Source organism: Nanorana parkeri, unplaced genomic scaffold (assembly GCF_000935625.1).
Source record: "Nanorana parkeri isolate BGI_ZX_2015 unplaced genomic scaffold, ASM93562v1 scaffold112, whole genome shotgun sequence".
In the NCBI taxonomy this organism is placed as follows: Eukaryota; Metazoa; Chordata; class Amphibia; order Anura; family Dicroglossidae; genus Nanorana; species Nanorana parkeri.
Window position 1 is genome coordinate 555,869 of NW_017306380.1, and position 23,465 is coordinate 579,333.

The 23,465-nt window shown below is 39.8% G+C and overlaps 1 protein-coding gene across 1 annotated transcript in view; it reads left to right on the plus strand.

Annotated features, from left to right (window-relative positions):
- The window catches only part of GPD2 (glycerol-3-phosphate dehydrogenase 2), a 127,982-nt gene extending 109,479 nt beyond the window's left edge, over nt 1-18,503 (plus strand). The window contains exons 14-17 of the mRNA XM_018553140.1: nt 5,620-5,732; nt 9,681-9,759; nt 12,433-12,531; nt 18,151-18,503. Coding sequence (XP_018408642.1) covers nt 5,620-5,732; nt 9,681-9,759; nt 12,433-12,531; nt 18,151-18,276 — 417 coding nt within the window. The 3' untranslated portion in view covers nt 18,277-18,503. The remainder of the gene's footprint in view (nt 1-5,619; nt 5,733-9,680; nt 9,760-12,432; nt 12,532-18,150) is intronic.
- Nucleotides 18,504-23,465: the final 4,962 nt, after the last annotated feature.

The following is a 23,465-nucleotide window of genomic DNA, read 5'->3' on the forward strand; positions in this document are numbered from 1 at the left end:
CACACACCCACACACACACACACACACACACACACACACACACACACACACACACACATGCAATACAGACCTGTAGAGCATATTGCCAGTTCAAATATACCAGCTTGCTGGTGGGGCATATTTAAAAGGGTTTTCTTATTAATAATTTAATATGCTCCAAAAGAAAATTCTCAAACTATGACCCATTTGTTGGTCCTCAAGAATCTGTGTTGTCCTAAAATGATATTTGCTAGACTGCTGATGCTGTTTCGTTCCCCCTGCTCTCGTTAATGCCTGATAATGATACAGAATCCACAGACAACTCCAGGAATCTTCAGACTGCCACAAGGATTCTATTGCTAATGCCGCTGTAGTGATACGGGGGGCACTGCAGGGGCACAAGCGCCTTTAAACCCCAAAGAATTAGTCTCAGTGCTTAGAGCACTATTATCTGTCATGTTAGATATCCAAATTAGGGATCAAATTACTCAACTTAATGAGGCTTGAAGACGAATTAAGTATGTAAAATAAGAGGACTTTATTTAAACAAAGAACTGTATTGCAATCAAATACCCTTACTTATGTACTGGAGCATCGAACAAGGGTCTGCATGAAACTACAGTTGGTGTCAATATATAAGACCATAGTCCACCTTTTCCCCATTTTATATCGGTTTCATTTTTGATGCGCACTGTTGATTTTCTTTCCATTTTTGTACATCTGGTTTTTATTTTCTGAGGTCATCTCTTACCAAGGAAGCTCTATGCATACAATGGTTGCTGGCAATCTCAATAACCTGCTAGCCATTTACAGTACAGCACACAGCAAGTAGCCTAAGGGCATAAGCAGGTCATGGAGGTTAGTCTGAAGTCGTGTTTTTATCCTAATCCCAATCCACATAACTAAAGAATCAGAAAACTGACAATACAGAATCCTATCAGCAAAAAGATATGTTTGTGTCCACTTTTCAAACAAATGCGTTGTGTTCAAATCACATTTTACTATACATTGCCTCAACACAGGTTAATGTATGCTTCTAAGTGTGGTGCGTTGTGTTGCCATTCATTTTGAGTGGCACCCCAACGCACATAGCTAGGGCAGTGAAAATGCATTCTCGTGTCCCTCAAGGCACAAATGTGAATTCTCTCTGCTTTGTGGTGCATTGTAATGAAAACAAACATGGTACAGGAATGTTTTCTCCTGCATTGATGTGTTCTACATTAACACAGCTCGCAACAGAGACCTTCCTCACAATGAGCACATTTTTGTGTTTAATGTGTCCTATGTGACACATTTAATGACACATTTAATGTGTCCTACGTGGGTTCCCTCTCATTTAGGATATATATTCTCCCCTGAAGAAGCCCTGGTGGGGCGAAACATGTCGGAATCATGAGAATGAATTATTTATCATGCGTTTTTTATAATATTGTTAATTGAGGTGATATTACCTATACAAATAGATCAATCATGTTTTAACTGTTCCAATTATGTTTTATAATATGTGATATTAAATCAATGAATTTTTATATATTTCTATATCAAGAGAGTTATAGCATTTCTCAAAAGCCCCTTCCCTTTTCGGTAATTGCACACCCTAAAGTGGAATTTACTTCATATTGTTCTCAATAGAGCTGCAGCTAACGATTATTTTCAAAATCGATTAGTTAGCCGATTATTAAGTTCGATTAATCGGTTAATCGGATAGAAAATAAAATACATTTTTAAAAATGGCTCCGGTGATGGGACTACTAGTTTGTATTGAGATTGCAGTCCATCACAGGAGCAAGCTTGGAGCGGTGGAAGTAAAAAAGAAAAAAAAGAAAGTGTGGTGTGCAATATAGTGAAATGAAAAGTGTAAAATTATATAGCAATGGATGCAGAATGGCACCGGCTATAGAGGACTACAAAACCCAGCAATAGTACATTATACAGCACAATGCAGAATACCGCCAGCTATAGAGGAATACAACAAATCCCAGCAATAGTACATTATAGCTGGTGGTATTCTGCATTGCGCTGTATAATGTACTATTGCTGGGTGTTGTAGTCCTCTAAAGCTGGTGGAATTCCGCATTGCGCTCTATAATGTACTATTGTTGGGTTTTGTAGTCCTCTATACAGCGCAATGCAGAATACCACCAGCTATATAGGAATACAACAAATCCCAGCAATACATTATACATACAGTGTATAATGTATTGCTGGGATTTGTAGTCCTCTATAGCTGATGGTACATTGGTCTGTATAATATACAGCACAATGTACCATCAACTATAGAGGAATACAAATCCCACTATCCCAGCCATAGATTATAGAGCACCATGTGGGGAAAGTGCAGGCTTACCTGAGCAGTCTACCTGAGTAGTCTTCCAGCAACCTGTTTCTGAGATGGGGCCTGTCTATCGGCGGCTGTCATCCGCCCACACCTGCTCCTCCTTACTTCTTCTCCCTGCGTCCCTGTGCCGACCGTGGATTTGGGCGGGCAGTGAGCGTGAGGCAGGGAGGAGGTGTGGCGTGTGGAGCATGGATGCGGGCGGGTCTGAGGTGGGGAGGAGGTGCGGCGCGCAGCGTGTGTGGAGCCGTGAACAGGGGCAACCAATCGGAAGCCGATTAATCGATGATTGAAATAGTTGACAACTTTTTCAATAATCGATTATAATCGATTATGTCGATTAGTTGTTGCAGCCCTAGTTCTCAAGGATCTCTTTAGCTACTGATGCTGTCATACATGTTTTGTGGCTTGTTCTATCCAGCAAATGCTTTATGTATTTGAGTGGTATTAAAGCCAACTCTATCCAAAACAAGCTTTTTTTTTTTAGTTTTAGACTTTCTGGAATTTCTGTCCAGTGTTTACTGGTGGAAAAATGGTTTTGAGAGTTCTACATCCCCCGGAGTGGTATGCTGTCCAAATAAGGTGTGCCCTAATTGGAAGATGATTGCAGGCTGTTCTCTGGTATATCTGAACCGTTGCGGACTTTTGGAACAGTGTCTCAGACCAATATTGAGTGGATCAGCTTCTATACGCTCTGCAAAGCTGTTCACTCAAGAGACATACTTTCCAAATTCCAGATCTCCTTCAAGCTACCATTTTGAAACCCCGTTGAAGAGGGTCTTGTGGTGTCCCTGAAACACGTTGGCTACTGTAGAGAGACCATTAATAAACTATATCTGGACATCAGGACAGAGGTTCCACCCTTTCCCACTATGTACAAATTCTCAAACCAACTCTATAAAGCCAACTCTATCCAAAACTTAGGTTTGCCTTTGTGTCCAAATTAGGTGCGCCTTTTTATTTTGGAAGATGATTGCAGGCTGTTTTCTGGTATATCTGAACCGTTGAGGACTTTTGAAACAGTGTCTCAGACCAACGTTGACTGGATCAGCTTCTATACGCTGTGCAAAGCTGTTCACTCAAGAGACATACTTTCCAAAGTCCAGATCTCCTTCAAGCCACCACTTTAAAGCCCACATGCAGAGGGTCTTGTGGAGTCCCTGAAATACGTTGGCTACTGTAGAGAGACCATTAATAACTTCAGGACAGAGGTTCCACCCTTTTCCCACTATGTACAAAATGTAAAAGTGTTTTTGCTGAAGTTGTTCTTTAATTGCCTACAGAATCTGTATGGTTCAGATGCGTCTGTAATTAAAGCGATGCGTTGGTAGTGTTGATGGGCACCCTGCAGGTGCCTTTACTCTTGTCACCTTATTTCAGAAAGATTTTATTCTCAGCTAAGTCATCCAATAATTTAGCTCTCAACCAAGACAGGACTTAGCTGTCGAAATTCAGGATTACTGGACTGCTGATCACGTGCCTCATTTGTCATGTGTAAGATAAAGAAAAGTGCACTGAGATAGCCAGCTGATGGGAGATAAGGGCATTTATATTTAAGGCCGTGTAGGTGCACTGGATTAATTGGTATTCCATTTCCCTGTGCATAATGCCCTATTCGCCCTCACATTTCTCATGCATAAAGTAGATCAGTGCTGCGATTATGACAAATTGTTTTTAACGGCACACAATGAAACCTTTTTTAGCAGATTTGTATAATTTACTTTTCTTTAACTCCCTTGTGACATATGTTTATTTAGGCCTTCAAACAATTTATGTACTTTTTGCTTTTAATGGACATGTCAAAAAAACAGTCGGAATTTTTTTTTTAAGTCTAACAATTGTGTTGTGTAGACGGGTATAATTCACGTACAAAGCAGAGCATAGTACAAAATCAAAATATATTGTACAGTTACGTAAATCATTGCAATAAGCAATAAACAACAATATTCCAACGTTGAGGCTGGAATTCGTAATGCAGGCAGCCAAAGTCTAATGTCAGCTGTATGATCAAAAGTCTTTGGACAGTTAAATATCATATATGTATTAGCTTGCTAGACATCCTTTTACAAAACCTTGGGCATTGTATATCATACACATCTTATTAACATTATACAGCAATTCATTTTAATGAACAATTGGTGGCTGACCTCTGGTCAGACACCTACATACATACATATAGTGGGAATAGGTATATGTGAACTGATTTCCTGCCAAATGCTGTAATTCTCTTTTTTGTATTTTCATCCTGTCGGCATGCTCCTGATGTAAGACCCCATTCACACTGAGCGACATGGATATTGCACGATTTTGCGCTGAGCGGCTAGGAGCTATATTGAGCGACTAGGAGCTACATTGCGAGATATTGAGCGACTTTGCACATTTTATCGCGCGACATAACGCATTTTTTGGGCGGGACTTCGTCGCTGCTACATTGGGCTGTAACCAATCAACAGCGATCTTGATGTGACATCATTCTTTCCTTCCATTTTGCAGTGCAAAAAATAACCCTTCTGTAGCGCGACAAAGTCATGCAATATCGCCGGTAATGCGATTTCGCACAACACTATAGAGTCTATTGGAGCCGAATCGCGCCACATCCAAGCATAAGGCCCCATTCACACTGAGCGATTTATCGCGCCTATGTAGCTTCTCCAATGCATTTCAATGGAGCTGTTCACATCTCACAGCTCAATGTCGCCTGTAGCTCATCGCTGTAGCTTGTCGCTCGTACCTGACCCTTTTTTCCGCGGATTTCGCGCGATTTTGCTCCTGATTGCATACAGCACAATACGAAAAGTTGCGCAACATAGCACGACAAGTCGCACAATATCGCACATATAAAATTGCGCGATTTTCATGTCGATCAGTGTGAATGGGGCCTAAAAGGGTCATGTACGAGCGACAAGCTACAGCGACGAGCTACAGACGACATTGAGCTGTGAGATGTGAACAGCTCCATTGAAATGCATTGAACAGGCTACATAGAGCGATATCGCGGCACAAATCGTACGATAAACCCCTCAGTGTGAATGGGGCCTTAGACTGATAGCCTTAGATTGTTAAAATGTGCAATAGATCCTGCTTTTCACAGGGATTACAGGAAACCTGTATAAAGACAGGGCAAGCACTTATTCTAGCTGTAGTTAGAAATGATCTTTAATAAACACCTAACTGGATCACATGGTAATCTCTTATATGACGCACTTTCTTTTATATGTACCTAACTCTGGTCTTGGTTAGAAATTTCGAGTTAGAGTTGAAAAAACTGCAAAGTCTGAATTTAGAATTTCTTTATCACTGTGCAGGAAGAACTGGAAGCTGCAAAAAAGTTCCTCTACTATGAAATGGGATACAAAGCTCGATCTGAACAACTCACCGATCGATCAGAAATTAATTTGTCTCCTTCCGACGTGGACAGGTGAGCAGGATGGGCAGTACTGGAGCAGTGGCTTCGTATTTTATTCTTATCAGTGTGGCGGTCTGTTTGTAATACAAATCTTTGCTTTAGTGAAAATTGCTTCTTGCAGTCTCCTGGTCAATATATTTCAGATTAAATCGACATCAGTGTACATTAGAAGGACGGAGCTGTGTTAAAACCATTTCACAAGGAGTTCGAAATATACATCTGTGGAATGCATATAATGCTTCTTATCGCCCTGTCATATAAATGTTCTGCAGCCAATTCAAACCATTTCACCAGACTACATTTCATCAGACTTGCAGGCAAGACATTTGAGGGGCTCATAATGGCCACTGATCAGTCACTTATTAAGGAACTAATATTATACAATACACTAAAGGATTTTTTATTCTAATATTTAATGAGAACCTATTAAGTTACTATTTGTATTTGCCATTAGTCCTTCTTTATGGTTAAGTCTCATCATTTCCTGCACACCAAGAAATGTCATAACTGATGATTGCAAAACTAATCAAAGCGCACACCAACTTAGCTCTTCAAATGCCTCCTTGCAAGAAAAAAAAATCACGAGTTCCCAGGCACTTACCTTCGCACAATAAGGATCTGCAGTGAAGACTTCTACAATGCAGGTTTAACAAAACATTTCTTGCTTCCGCTTATTTTATAATTTATTTTTTTATTAAAGGCGAATTCCACCTTTCTGCCTGTAGAATGTGCTCTGATTTGGGGGTGCCTTAAATTACTGATGAACAACTGAATATTAAATAAGTGTTGGGTTTATTTACAAATAGGGATATACATACATTCTAATTACAATTAAGGGAATTGGAGAGGGGATTGGAGGGGGTCAGGATACTACAGCTAGCTACACCATTCTCTCACTCATTCACTCATTCACACATGCCATGGCTTTTTCTCTGTTCTCAAAACACGCCTCTCCAGCAGGTCTCAGCGAATCACATTCTTGATTGCAGAGTTAAGAAAGACTTGTCTTGTCCAAAGGTCTTGCTGGTGAGCTAGGTTAGTGTCACACAGGAAGAAGGTTCCATCGTATGCCCCTGCCCCCATCCCAGCATATATGCTTTGCTGACACAGGTGTGGGCAGTAAATACCAGCATGGGGTCGGGCTTGCCCCAGGACATGACCGTCCTGGCAGATCTTCATTCATCAGTGTCCAGCCCCAAGAACCCTTTGATGGCCCTCATTTGCATATCAGCCACCTGCTGATTCCATTCAAGATATCAAGGAACCTTTGCATCAAAGCTGTATTATAGATGCCAATGTTATCGGTTCCAACACTGCCCATGTTTCATGTTAGACCCATATTTAGGGTTCAACATGAAACAAGGTCACAGTCTTCAACACCCTTAAACCACCCTCCACCCTTGTTACCTTCTTCCTACAGCAGTGGATGGAGACACTCCAAATTAAAAAAAAATACTAGATTTGCAAATCGCTGATCTGTGAATAGAGGACTGCAGCAGAAGGACTCATAGACCTCAATCAAGTCCAAGTGCAGTCATATTCCCTCACTTGTAGTCATTTGATTATTTCCTCCAGCCCCCAGTCTGTACCGCCATAGGGACCTGGAGCTGGGGGTATATAGTCTGCAGGAGCCTGTGTATTGCATCTGCAATCCACTGATCGATGCTAAAAATTAATCAATGCACTTTTTTCATTGTATTAATATGGGTGCAATTTTTCATTGTTTACAAAAAGTGGTATTTCCCTTAAGCATTACAGAAGAACATCAATATTGACAGCAGGCAGTCTTTTACAAATCTACAATGTTCACATAACACAGTATATGCGTAAAAGTCTAAATTTTACTGCTGAGATATAATTGTGTCTAGCAAGTTCTCATTCATTTTAAAGTTATCAAAACATTAAATAAAATATTTTGTTGATTGTTAGTGTGTTTATGTATCTCGGGTCAGAAACCCAAGATACATGAGGACTTGGTGCTTTGAACTAGGGGCCAACCTGCTTGATGGGATTATAAGTTCCCAAGTAAAATGGGATAAAACTGTTAAACGAAAGAGATGAAACTGTAAAAACATGGCTGTACATAAGGGGAGCGGAAGCGTGATAAAAGAGGGCAAGTGTGTGAATAAATGGGGGAGAGAGGTAAGAAGGAAAAGGGGAACAGTAGTAGGGAGTGATGTATTGGTAGGAAGGAAGCAGGGGAGGAGTTACCGTTCAGTGTCCCGGGGCGCACCTGGGAAGGACCAGCCCTCAAATTTCGCCCCGCATACATCCCATATGATGGCTACAGTTATCCCCTAAACAACAATATTTATTTAATATACAGTATCAGGTGAAATCCTCCATTAATTCAGCAATCGGTGCCATGATGTCAGGGAACCAAGAAACCAGACAGAAATTAAAAGTGCTGGTTAAAAAAATAAAGGAGTTTGATGATATTGAGCCCCTTTTTATGGGATAATTAATGCTTTATCGCATATAGATTACATGCCATTCTACACAGGCTCTCTGGTTTGATACGATTTAGTAGATACGTATGATCCATATAGGTCTTGTTGTTATTGCTGTTTATATACTGCACTGAACATTTCTTACTCTCTCTGATGTTTTCTGGAATTGTTTTGCTTATAAAAATGAACAAATACTTTGAAAGTAAAAAATAAAGGAGTTTATTGACAACGACAATAAATAAAATAGTAAAGCATTAGGTAAATCCAAGATGTAGTCAGAGCTAGAGGTCAGAAGCCAAAGAGGGTAGTTACCCGAGCCAGGTCCAGGAATGTAGAGAGCAAGATGAATGAGTACAGTAGCTAGAGCCAGGAATCAGGAGATCAGTAAACAGAGCTAGGATCATACATGGAGCACAGGAACAAGCAGATAGCACTTGGTAGGTCTGAACAAACGCAAGAGTGGAAACCAAAGTAAAAAGACTGATGCTTATATAGTGACCTGGATTCACATCATCACCATGAGACAGGAAGCTGCCAGGAGTTGCCAGTTTTCGCAGAATGATGACATTTACGGGTTTGGTCATAAGAGGGAACCTAGGAGCAACAGTCAGTTTCAGAAAACATTGCATAGAAGCTGAACACATGAACAGTTATTTTTAAGCATGAAGTACAATCATCTGTGTCCCACCTTTCTTTAAATACCACTCCCCACCACTCATTACACAAAAGTGGTGCAAACAGCATCCAATCAGAATGAGGCACTCTGGCAAACTTTGTACTTCCCTGATATGGGTATGGGACAGAAGACATGGTAAACCTGTGTTTTTTTAAGTCCTCCTTTCAGATTACCTTTCAGAGACAGAAATTATTGCATGTACAGAAAAATTACATAATAATATTTAGGCCATAAGGGCTAGTTCACACCAAACGCGTTCCAGGAGCAGAGCAGTTACAGAACGGATCAAAACTGCGTCCAATGTATTCAATTCTAGAGCTTGTAAAAAAAAACTGCAGCAAGCCCTATTTTTCCTGCTCTGGAACGCATGCAAATGCATCACAAACGCATGCAAATGCCCTGGAACGCACTGAAAGTCCTTTTTTACAAAAACAGCCTGGAACGCATCCAAAACACGGCAAAAGACGCAGCATAACGCACTGCTTGTGCAGAAACGCATGCAGATCTGGTCTGTATTTGGTGTAAACAAGCCCTAAAGTATGATGGAAAGCACAAAAACTATTTATACAAGTAAAGCATTATAAATGCCTGGAAAGTTGTTGTTTTTTCTTCTTTTTGATTCAAGCTATTTAAGTACACTGTGACCTCCTGAATGAAGACAGTGTAAGTCGGAAGTAGTTTAGTAGCAGAGACAACCAGTTTTAGAATTCAGGGTTGCAATAGCGTAGGCCTCAAGTATACCCACTTTATCTGAACAATGTATTACATGGTTTAGGAATGTAATCTTAAGTGTCATATATGGTTTATGTCACTAAGATATGCCATTTCTTCTAGGTATAAAAAAAGATTTCACAAGTTTGATAAGGAAAAGAAAGGATTTATCACCATTTTGGATGTCCAGCATGTCTTGGAGGTAATTCTGCCTTCCAGTTTGTTCTTTTTTTGTCTGATCTAACATATTTCTTCTACAGTTTGTTTTCCTTTTTCTTGTCTTCTGTCTTCCCTTTTCTTTGCCTCCGTCATCCATTTCCTTTTTCCACAACTATGGCATTGTAACCCTTTCTACACTGTTTCTCTGTTCTTACTTCAATATCTGCCACTTTGCTGTCTATCCATTCTCCTGTCCTTCTGTCCACTCAGAAGGATGGAGGTCGAGACATGACACCGCTATATAACTGTCATCCACCTGCCTTGCTATGTAAATCCCAGAACTTGGTGGACAGACATATCAATACTTTGGCACGTAAACAGCTACTATTTATGTGTTTCATTTGTACACTTAACTGTGTGCCTGCAGTTCAGCTTTAAATTATTTTATATTGAGGAAAAGATTGATATAATTTTCAACATGTCCAGCTAATATAATTATTGTTTCAGTTATCTGCCAGTGCTAGACACAAAGGAGGTGCATATATTCATGATCATGTAAAGCACATCTCTTGATACATGCTTCTCGGTGGCGTGTACGTCTGCTAATGTTCATCTCTGATCATTGCAAATAGGTCTCATGGGTTTGTGCATACTAACTTGAATATAATTACTGTGATTATCATTCACTTGTGCCGCAAGTGCATATTCCCCATAATGAAGATTAGGCAAGTAACACTCTGCAAACAAGCAATGGTTTAATGTTCTTATCAAGAGAACTCTGCCTAAATAAAGGGGCATTAAACGGGACCAGTATTCATTGAACATGGCAAAAAAAATGTTTATATGTGTTTGTCAAACATACAGTACTGCAGTTTTTGCATTGTTGTTGAGACTGTCCAACTGTTTGCAGGATGTAAAATAACTGTCCCAGCAGATATTCAGATGTAGATAAAATAATCTGCGCTCTTGGAAAGATAAGGCTAAAAAGTTAAAATACTAATCCTAAAGCTGCTATGAATTGGTAAAATATGATGTGCAAGTGATAACACAGCGCTAAAGGTGGATTCCGTAAGAAAGTAGGTGTAAAATATAAATTAATATATTGCCTTGTTCTGAAGGTATATATATATATCCACCGAACTGGGGGACTAGTTACCTCCTCAAGGTGTATATATGTGTATATACATATAAGTGAATAACGTCCCAATGAAAAAATATCAAAAACAACTATGTATAAATCAAGTGATAACAAAGTGTCTAAACCTCATTTGTGTTGATAAATCTGAGCATAAACTTCTACGTGGATACAATGCAACACAATGTGAAAAAAATGTTAACAATAAAATTATCTCATAAGTGAATGGTAAAGAAGTGACAAATCCTCAAACCTTTGTGTCAAACCGTTAATAAAATAAAATTAACGAAAAACTATTGTACAGATAAAGTGCAAATAGTTCCTCCAAACTTCTGATTTGTGATGTGATTTGACAGATGACAATTAATTGCAAAGTGAGAGACTAATATAGATATGAAATAAATTGGATCTAAAGTACTCAATAAGACAAACTGAATGTGCAAACTAAATAAATAAAAAATAAAATATATAAAAATCAATTGAGTCCAATTCCCCAAGCAAACGAAAATAAATATAAAGTCCTTATAAGTTCGATCTTCCAATCAACCGTCCCCCAGGTAATCAGTACTCACCAGAATCAGTGAGTATATGTAATATAATCCCTCAGGAGCAGAAGGCTTCCAATCTCTCCGTTCCAATTCCCTCAAGAAAACACCCGACAGCAGATCGAGCACTTTCCAGCGCTTGTCCCTTGCAGTCTCCGTGGAGGTCCCGGCTCTCTGTTAAAGGCAGGTGTCGGCTCCTCTCATCCGTGGGCAACAGCGATATTGTACGGTCCCAATCAGTGTTTTATTTAGGGTAGTAGGAGAGAAAAAACAACCCTCATGGTGCGGTACATCCAACAATGAATATTTATTAAAAAATAGCAACTTACATTAAAATTTCAGAACATCGGCCGGTCACATAGAAAAAACCGAGATAACGAGCTTTCGCCTGAAAGCCACTAGCACAGTGCTTACTAGACAATGAAAAGATCTGCCCCTTGACGCGTTTCGTCACCTGACGTCTTCTGAAGGTTAACAGAACGTTCTATCCCGGGTGAGAATTAGGTACCGATGCCATGACATCGGTGCTATACACAATATGACACACCTCTTTTCTATTAACAAAGGCGATATATCCAATGCCTTGAACAACTCTCAGAGATTGCCCTAAGTCCCATTTTCTTAGGGAGTTTTCAACTCATAAGACTTCTGGCAGGATCAACAGGTATTTTTGTTTTTGCACTTATCGAACAGATATAACAAATGCTTTCAATGGTATATTTAACAGACTGAAAGGGAGCAAACAAGACCAGTTAATTGTCAGGGTTTACATACACTTTAAGAATGTTTTATTTTCACGTGAGTATTGTCTTAACATTTTCATACCAACCTTTTACTAAAGTTTAAAATGTAAGGCTTGTGTCTTGTATATAGACCCCCCATAGTTTATAGTTTAGCTGGTGCCTGTTGCCATTGTGAATTGAAGCCGTCAGTGCTGGCCTTCACATTCGGGGTGTAAGCCGAGAAAATTTGCTTTTTCTAGTATGCAATTGTGCAAAGTGCTTTTATGTGCTTATTCTTTTTTTTTTAATTCCAGAATATAAATGTCCAGATGGATTCCAATACCCTGCATGAAATCCTAAATGAAGTTGATTTAAATAAGAATGGGCAAGTTGAGCTCAATGAATTCTTACAGGTTAGTGTTCTTATTTATTTATTTCAATCACCAGTCTACAAGCTATTCTACAAGCTATTCTAAACAATATTGAAAGTGGAGGGGGACACAGAGGGGGCAGATTAATTTTCTTCACATGAACATACAATTCAGAACACAAGGCCTGAAGTCTTTGTTAGGGGTTGATCTGCCAGCATTGTACAGACAGGGTCAATTTTGGTAAACCTCAACTCCCCAGCCCCTCAACAGGGAAGCTAGATAGGATTTTTAAGCAAATACAAAAGCATGCAGTATTTTTTATTTTATTTATCTAGTGACCACAACCACAGGAACAAGTGCAGGACATTTCCATAGTAATGACACACAGACAACAATACAACCTGACAAATGTTCAAAACCATAAAACATGACTGAACTTAGAACCTAAGGAGACTCTGTCTTTAAAACCAAAAAGTATAAAGCACAAGAACCTTTAAGAGTGCCTGTACAAACCTGCAGCAGCCTCCAAAAGTTTCTGAATGCCAGGCAACGTTCCAGCACTTACTTCAGTGTAGACCTTAACTGCCCCTTCCTGCTTCCTAAACATTTCTCTTGGTCAGTGAGGCCACCCTTCATAGTGTTGGTCCTATAGGAATATGAGGGGGCGGGACTTAGTGGCAAGCTCTGATCCTACCCGACAGCATTAGAACTTTGTCTGCTAGAATAGTCTGCAATTCAACCATATTTACAGGCCTCTTGAAGTCGGCTTGAACGTAAAAAGTGATGATTTTCTATGGTATGGCGTACATGTAGAAATGTTAACTTTGCCTAAGCAGTGCCAGAAATATGTACCTATTGTCTTAAATTCCTCCTGAAAAATAGCAGTGCACTTTAATGTATGTGAGATTGCCTAGGCACTCCTGTGTCTACAGCCTCATAGCTGTACATCTGCAGTGTCTCCTCCTACCGGCAGCAAACCACCTCCTTCCAGTGGACCCACACCGCCTGCAGCTGCCGAGACCAACCAGGACCCCTGGAGAGAATGCACAGCCCTCCTAAGACCCCACACAGCCACCTGAGAGTCCACCCAGCCTAGCATAGAGCCCGCACAGCCCACCTGAGAGTCCACACTATTACACTAATTGCCATTGTTTTTCCTAGACATCTACATTCAGAGCTAGTTATTACGTTATTACTAAAACTAGTAATAATTGAATGCAGAGACAATTATTTAATATGATAAACAGTAGATACATTTATATAGTCTTACAGATACAATCACTCCCTTTGTGGGCAACCATAATGCTGATGCGGCCTGCGATGAAATTGAGTTTGACACCCCTAATTTAAGGCATTGTTGCCTCTGGCAAATGGCCTCGGGAGATTTGTAGTGAGATTTGGTTTTGTCACTTTTGAGCTGCTCACTGTTCTTGGTGGAGGCTCTGTCATGAGAAAGCGAAACTCTGCCTCTACCAAGATGGCCGCCTCCACACGGAGAACAAGATATGGTAAGTAGTAATGGAGAGATATCATCTTCAGGGAGACCATAGGCAACTCTAGTGACTAGGTCGTTGCCCTCTGCCTGCCCTGTTTTGGATAAAGGTTTCAGAATTCTGTCCCTCTTTCCTCCTTTAAAAATACAATGTTATTTTTTTACATTACCCAGACGGCAGTTTAAATTAAGCACTCAGGGATAAACATAGCAGCACTATTTTTAAAGCTTCTAAAATTATCCATGTTTTTTTTTTTTTTTCTGTTTTGTTATTTTCTCTCCTCGCACGTTTTTACTTCCTGCAGTGCAACAAATTGTCTTACACACATATTTGATCTCTCCAGATCGTCAAGTTTATTTTCAAGTTTATTTCTGTAGCGCTTCTTACTCAGGCAGGTATTCCAGCCGTCTGCCAGCTCTTTCCTGAGCCAAGACGATGATGAATGCGGAACATGAAATAAATTAATGCTGGGGATTTTGGTCAGTGTCAGCCCTTTCTTCCTGATGTCAAGTTAAACAAACAATATCAAGGGGAAAGGAAATGGTAATTGTCTCTCTCGAGATGAGCTTCGGATAAGAGCATTGTTGAACGTGAATGCTGAAAATTTTCAGCAGTTGTGTCCAGCATCACAAAAAAAAGAATAATTATCCCTTTAATACATTTATCAGCAGTTCAATCAGATTAAATGCATATTCTATTAACCATTGACAACAATGAATTGTTCCTTTGAAATTATACTGGAAACATTTTTATTCCCCATCTGACAGCAAGCCCATACAAACGATCGGTTGTATATAGAATTATATCTTCCGGGAAAACTTGGCTGTCATCTTGAGCCCAGTGTGGGTATTGTAATTGCCAGGAAGATAAAGTAGACAATAATTCATTTTCATGATTTTATTTGAGGCCATTGGGAATCCGTTTTGAGCCTGGAGAATTCCGATTGCCAACGCGCAGGTGAATGCTCACAAGTCAACACCGTTTAAGACATTACTAATCTCCTCCGCGGAAATTGATAACTAGTTTCATGCATCATTTACGGCTTGTGAGGCCAAGCCTCTTTTGAGTCGCCAAGCGCAGAAATATTTCATTTTGCCGGCAAAAAACATGCAACATTAGTTGAAATGATAGTCAACTTTTCTTCTGGCAGATAAAATGTGTCATCTTAATAACTGATTTGTGCAAAGTCATTTATCTTCATGGCTGTAAATATTAACCATTGCACCAGTATTCTAATTTAAGTATGCAAGGCTAGGTTTCCCAACAAATGTAAATTTGTTACAAATGCTTACTGCTAATACAGAACATGCATTTGTGCCTTTGCTTTCTGCGGTAGTGTTATGCATACTGTAATAGTGAGCGCAGTTCTGATCAATAGCCAGCCGTGTTAGTAAAATTAAAGTCTTTATTTTCTCTCTAAGACACTCCAACAGAAACAGCTTTTCTTCAGAAAACAAAACAAATGTACAAAAACTTCTCTTCAATATTACAGAAAGTCCAGCTCACTGCCTGTATACATATGTCCCGTCTCAAGGTTAGCGTCCCGGCCTGCTCTCAGAGGGTCAAACACAGACACTGGTGCCCAGAAATGTTTCAGTAGCAGTCCACAGCTCCACACTCAGTCATGTCCTGTTTCAAACTCACCTCACAGACACTGCAGGCTGGCTTCCTGTCCAGTTTGAGCACTCCCAGTAGGTAGGTTAACCATTACCAGGCCCAAATGCTTCTAGCCAGAGTTGGAGGCTCTTTCCCACCCAATATCTCTGAGTCTCCGGATTCTGGGTTCCATTTCAGGACTACCAACCAAGGGAAGACTGCACAGCAGTTTCCCTGCATAAAAAACTCACCACGGAACCCCTCACCCTGAATTGGTAAGAACTTCTGACAAAGTTTAAAGGGACCATGACCTAAATAGTGGGGAAATATATTGTCCGTCCAGGACGCATTCCTGGCATCCTGCACAATACATGGTTGCACAAAACATCACCTACATAAAGACTCTCTTTAAAGCAGACTTGGCTTAAAGTGAATGTTCAGCCAAAACGTTTAACTTAGTTTTGGGTACAGTGAAGCACAGTTAAAACTCCTGTCATGATTTTACTTTTATCTGAGGCTCCATCACAGAGATTTACCCTCACTTCTTATCCTGCTGTCAATGTTTTACCAGACAGGAAGTGGGGGGATTCTCCAACAGCATAAGAAACAGAAATAACAATGTTTTTCTTTAGTAGAGTAGGAAAAGGTTGGAACCCCTGTAAGTTTTTAATGGCTATTGGTGTCCCTAATACAGATATTCTCTAAATTCTTGTCTGGCAAAACCTTGGATAGCAGTAAAAATCTGATAGACGTTCTAATCCTTTCCCATTCTATCCATAATCATAAAGAGAAAAGGCAAATCAGTGTTGATAGGTTAAAACGTGACTGCAGTGTTCACTAAGAGCCCTTAAACAGGGATACCTGCAAATACTCTAACAGGGTTATTCACAAAAGGGTGAAGAATTTGAAGAAGGCAGGAGAAGTGAATAATCTAGGACAACATAGTTGAACTGGAAAGTAAGCTGAATTGGAGAATTTTTCCAGTTCAGCTTTTTTGGCCTAGATCAGTGGTGGCGAACCTATAGCACGCATGCCAGAGAGGGCACGCGGGGGCCTTTTCTGCTGGCACGCGAGCCCAGGTTCAGGGACCACCAATGGAAATAGATCCGACCGACCCGAATCGCCTCAGTACGCGATCCGGGCCAGTCACAATCAGGCAGCGGCCTCTAAACAGGCCGATTAGACGGCCGCTTCCTCCTCGCTAGAACCTCGCGAGCGTGTTTAGAGGTCACCGCCGCTGCCTGTTCGTGACCGGCCTGACTACAGAGGCAATCCGGGACGTTCTGATCCCCCGTGAGAGCCGCACAGCCTTTCCCCCATCCTGAGAGCCATACAAGTCCTCCCCCCGGGAGACCCCAGGGATGCAGCCCACCTCCCTGCAAAACAGGTAAGCAGGAGAGGGGGCAATGTTTTATTTATTCATTTTTATTAGTAGTTCTGTGTGTGTGTAATGTGTGTGTTTTAATAAGTGTGTGATGTGTGTGTTTCATTACGGGTGTATGTGTTTTATTAAGTATATAAATGTTTGAATATGCGTGTTTCCCTATTTTGCCTAAGGCCCCATTGTGCCTAAAATCCCGCTATTTTGCGCATTATCGTGAGAAGTCGCCGGCCAATATTATTCAATGGAGCTGTTAATGTACAGCTCCATGTCGCCCGTCGATGTCGCTTCAGCAGGACCCTTTTTCCTGCGGATGTCACACGATTTTTCTATTTTTGAGTGCAGCCCGACGGTGAAGGTCCCGCGATTTTTGCTGGAACGTCGCCCCGAACAGTCGCGCTATACCGGCCCTGCTTGTAAGGTATGTCGCTTGGTGTGAATTGGGGCCTAAGGCAGTGATGTTGAACGTTTCTTAAACCCGAGCGCCCGAACTGCAATACAGTACTAAACTTATTTTCAGCGCTGGCACTTTGAGGTAAATAAATTGATTTTGCGTCGCAGTTTGGGCACTCGGGTTCAAAAAGGTTCGCCATCACTGGCCTAGATTGTTCACTTCTCCAAACTCTTCGTCCTTTAGTGAATAACCCTATAAATGATGTAGCTGAAGCATATACCCACCATATTTCACAGTGAAATGCAGATCCTTCTCAGCAGATTATCGAGGTGCCCAAACTGCATTATGGTATGAGTTGGGGGCATGCCCTAACCCTAACCCTGGCCTGCTGAGAATTGATATTTCCATATTAGAGACTGAAAAAGCAGAACATTTTTGTGTTTGTACAGACTGAAAAATAACTTCTATCTGGCAGACCAAAGTCTGACACAGGCTATGGCTGTCATATTGAGTTAAATAAGCAGGTGGATAGGGGTTTTTTCAAGGTTGGGAATGCTAGAGATTGGTGTACTTTTTTTTCTATATATAAAATGTTGTCCTTTAAAGGTTATATATAGGGATTTCTAGTAGTTACATTTTTAAACAATATCTGGCTTTTTATTTATATCAAAGTTCCTCTTTACACAGTTTATTGCTGCCTGCTCCAGCCCTATCTCGGATTATGGCATGATTGACTATACTGTCAAAGTGTAGCTATGCAATATATTGTAAATGACACTATTTTACTTTTGTTAAAGCTTATGAGCGCTATCCAGAAAGGATTTGTCTCAAGCAGCCGCCTGGCCATACTGATGAAGAGCGCAGAGGATAACCTGGAACAAAGAGAGCCCATACCGGTGGACCGCAGCGGAGGTGGCGTGTGAGTCTCAGAGAAAACGGACGTGCGTTGCTGCTTCTCTGTGCTGGACGTCATTCCAAGGCTTTTTGGCTGTATATGCTGCAGATTTGGCACACAGCATGAACTTGATATTGATATTTTTTTAAATATGCATTTGAACTATGAAAAACTGTTTATACTCCAGTACATGGTAGGCCGATAGATACTGTGGCAAGCGATTCTTTTCAATCTTTCTGAAAGTGAGAATTCACTCTCCTTAGGCAGTAAGCAAGGCCTTGAAACGTGTGTTACAATGTAAAAAAAATATTCTTTGACTTTTAAATGTAATTTTAATTTAACAAATTTAAAATTTGTGATTCTAAAAGGGAACCTATAACACCACAAAATAATACCTTTAATACCTGAGCCTATGCAATAAATGTCCTCTTCCCCTATAACAGCTGGTTAGCTTCTTTCTTTCATCTCCTGTATTGCACTGGAATAATGAAAGGGAGGATCTGATTTGTGTGTATGAGAAACAAGTACTGCTGGAGGAAGGATCATTGGTATGCTGTAACCATAACTAGAGATGAGTGAACCCATTTAAATACGCTACTCCACCAGTGCTCCATGTCTCTGGTGCTCCAACAGAGGTGCTTGAACATGAACAGAATGCCAAGATAGTTACAAATATTAAGTAAAACTTAACTTCTCCCATTTTTCACCTTATCAAAATGTGAACAATAATCCGAGGGGTTCTTTTGTCTTAATCCTTCACACGTCAGGTCTCCTATTAACTGATAAACCTCATCAAGGTCAGACAATGAAGAATCAGAATTCCTCCCCATTCACATTTTAGGGCCTCCAGCCCCAGACTAATATTTCATATTTACATAACATAGACAACCAGTCAGCCATAGGTTCAACCTTTTCAAGCAATCTTTCAGTCGAAAATGATAATTTGTCACAATAAAGAAGGAGATCAATTTGGTCAAATTAAACTCATTTTTTTCACTAAAGTCAATTGTTTCTATTCAAAGAAAATGATCATTTATTGATCATACTTCTCATTTAGTGTAAACGATTTATGAAATTTGTTGAAACAATTGTTACATGCATGGCCAGCATAAATACATCACAACTAGATCTTTTAAATGAGTTAATGGATTAACTGGGATGGTCCAGTTTACATTTTTGCCGGATTTTTCCCCTCCTTATATTTCAAATGCAGATTATATCAAAACTGATGTTAATGTTATTATATTTACTTTAAACCTTTTGTTTGGTGTGCACAGGACCCATTTTCTGCAGAGGGTAGAAACCTACCCATGAGCTGTGCATGAACAACCCTTTCATCTCTAAAGATTCTAAAAAGCAGGAGAGAAAAAAAAGAGAAACCACATTAGAGATTTCTTATAGTTTAGTGATGTAATTGGCTTGTAAAAAAAAAAAATGGAAACCTCTTTTTGAGCGGTGGAGAATATATTTGTCTCCGGACCTTTTAGATGGGATTTGCGCTCGGTGCGTATAGAGTTTATCTCTGGATCATCTTAAAATCTAGGTAGTACGGTCCTGATAGTATACACAGAGAAGACATTTGTGTCACAAGTGTCTTATTGATCCCTACATTTCTGCACCTCTCTTTGGAGCCCATGAGGAGCATTAGAGCTCAGTACATGTCAGCACCAGCTGGATGTTTTTTGAGGAGGAACTACACTTTTAGGGCTGGTTTCTTAAAGCAGCCAACCACTAACTCACCTGCCCGGAGCTGCAAGCCATATGAGCTGGTATCAGCATGGCAGGGTGTACACATGCTTGAAGCTCTATAGCTATTTTAGTCAACATGCCTGATGTGCTGGACTGGTAGCATTGGAGGGTGTTTTTATTCTTAAGGTTTCAATAAGAAACCTGAAGTGGAAAAAATGCCTGCCAGAAACCAAACCTGTAGATTTGAAGGTATTTTTAAAGTTTCATTCATCTGTAGTAGCAACCATTTACTTATCTTTCCCATACTAACTATTATAACTCCCTATATTTTTCTGCTACAGGAAACAATGTATCATCATAGAAATGGTTAACGGTTTGAGTAGACGAGGTCCTGATTTTAGTGAGTTGAGGATATTATATGCCTCTTCTTACTGTCAGGAGGTGTGGCCAGTAATGATCATTACTCACAACATTTCATTGGTTGCTGAATATGACATTTGGTTCATGCCATGTTTTTGTATAGGCTGCATAATTTTTTTAAATAGGCGGTACTTCCAGGTCGCATTCAATGTCGCCATCTTGTTTTACCCTTTATTAATTTTTTGGCTATTTTAAACACTATGCTTTATCCGAGGTATCTGATTTGATCTTGAACCACCTTAAGCCCTTGATTATATACAAAGGACATGGCCATTATGTCATCTTGACAGCACTTCTGAAAATTCAGCCCATTTTCTGAATAAAAACTGTGACGTCACCGTACTGTAAATGCAAGTTATCAGTTTACTCCTCATTCATGTATATTAAGTTTTAAGCAAGTTTTTTTCTGTACTAGGTCCACTAAATTAAGCATACAGGAAAGCTTTCTCCTGTGTGCATAAAAGGGGAAAAAAAAATGTCAACGATGCTTTGAGGTGTAAAATAGCATGTGGTCTTCAAAATTCAAAATTTTATTTTTAATAATTTTCATAATAAATGTTAGGCAAAAAAACCCCTAAACATTTAATTGCAGGGATCAAAAAATGAGAGTGTGCAATAGCACACAGCAACCAATCAGAAATCTGTATTCTATGGTCCTTTCACTCTAAGCTGAATGTAATGTGATTGGCTGTCAGTGTTTCCCACACATCATTGCTCTCTACACTTCACAGTTAAATGAAACATGCAACTTAATCACATACTCATAAGATATGAAAAAGGAAAACATGTGAAATATTAAATTAGCACAACTTTACTGTAGAGTACCACAGTGGATTGCTTTCTCAAAAATATAAAGAAGCACCCTTTAGAGGTTGTGTTTTTGGCAATGAGTTTAAGAATGCAGGTTGATGTCAGGGTGTACAATGAGCAGTTGGTGGGGGTGCTCTCCGCACACCTTTCAGCAGTCCTGGCCAATTAACAAAGGTGGTGCTCGCAGTGACTATCACGGATGGCACCGTGCAAAACACAAAGTAGAAGAATGTAGGTCACCAGCACTCAAAAATAATTCAAAAATGAATAAGTCCTTTTTATTGGACAATTGTGTCACGACAATCAAAGAGCCGACGTTTCGGGGCCGCGCAGGGTCCCTTTTTCAAGGCAAAAGATGTGAGAGGTCACATCTTTTGCACAATTTTGAATTAACCTCATCAACTGTGCTTGTTATATATTAAAATACATCTGCTTCAGACTTCTGAATGCAGCATCCTAAGCACTCCATGAGTGTGCATTTACCGTTAACATTTCATGTAACAGATGTCTCATCAACTTATCTCCCTTATATCCACTGCAATGATTGACTGCTTTATAACGTAGTTTAATATCCTTTAGATATTAGCAAATGTGTACTGTGTGACAGGGACACTGATAATGCCAAATTTCACAAAACCACGTTTTCCCTGCTAATTGTTGTATTTTAGTTAGTTGCTGTACAACATCCTTAGAAATAGAGAGGGCAGCACAAACGCCATATGCAACTAGGTGCCACGAATGGTGGCATTGCCATTTTGCCTTTTAAAAGCTCTCCTGGATCTATGTGAATTAAAAAATGGATATACATTTGGGCTTCTTTTTAGATATCTGAACAGTTCCTTCATTGCAGTCTATAGCCCAATCCTTGACACTGGATTTCTTTTTTTTTTTTTATATATATAATAACTTTGTTTTAATGAAGCAATATTTATTAATACAGTAACTTGCATTGTTGGAGTCTACAGGCCATTAATGCCAAATATAGCCTACTATGTGCCACGTGTTTGATTCTAAAAAAGCTTTGCTTCTGTTAAGCATGCTGAATGCTGCCTGTTGTGCTCCGTGACAATGCTCTGTGATTTTATAAAAAAAAATGCTGCTGCTGAATTTTAAAAAATGTGTTCCACAATTGCATAATGAAAATCATCTTATTTGCTGCCACAATGCTATTTTCATTTAAAAAGGGGAACTAAGCCTTGATAGCATACAGTTTTGTTTTTTGTTACTGTGCATCACCTTTTGGATAATAATTCCTGGAACACTCCTTTTACCTGATGTATATGAAATTTGCAGTATGGTTTTGTTATTGCAGAACTTCTATGTTTGGTCATTTGTAATAGGCTGACAATGCACTGATCTAGAGCTTACTCTTTGAAATGAAAGTAAAACACTCGAAATTGAGGTGTCGAGGTGTGCATGCTTCTTTAGTTTGCATTTTATATTCTGTATTTTGGTATGTTGTATTGTTGATTTTTGAGGTGGGCATTTTATATCTGAAATGACAAAAAAAACCTGTTTAAAAGAAATCTGTAACATTTCTGCCCTTAACTAGCAGTGCATACCTTTATTTTGCTCCCTCAGCATTCCATTCAACCACCGGCAGCAAAGGAAGACAGCCCTGTTTAATTTAAGCTTTGTGTTGCTCTAGAGAAAGCTTACACAGGGCTGGAGACCATCTCTCTGCCCCTATGTGGCAGCACTGGGCCAATCACCAGAACAGTCACATGAGAAGAAGTCATGTGCACTTCCCTACTGGGTACTTTCTCCCCTTCTGTGGGTTGAATGGTGCAATCGGGAAGTGAAGTAATGGTTACTATATGCTGCTCTGGAAGTCTGCATTGACTGCTTCTGTTATAGGCTATTTGTTTTGTAACAGATTGCCTTCAATGTGGCCTTTTTGTGTGCATGGTTCTCCAAACATGACATCACTGAGACATAGAGCACTAAGCCAACTTATCTGAAGGCCATGTCCATTGGAAACTGATAGCAATTTGGGTGGACTTGGCCTTTAACATATCTGGCATATGGTGGCACATTACTGCATCTAGACAGCCCCCGTCTTGGCGGTCTGTACACTGGAATTTGAATGGAACTTCAGTGATGATGTTTACATTGTTAGTGTTGCATCTTTTCTAAAAAGTAAAATGTTCATTCACCTTGATTCTTGCTAATCGGCACTGGTTTATATTACTCTTCATATTACTCTGTTGTCTTTATTGTGATATGCAAAAGTAACTGTACGCATTTTTCATATATTTGTGTGTATATTAAATATGCATTTTAAAACAAATTAGCATG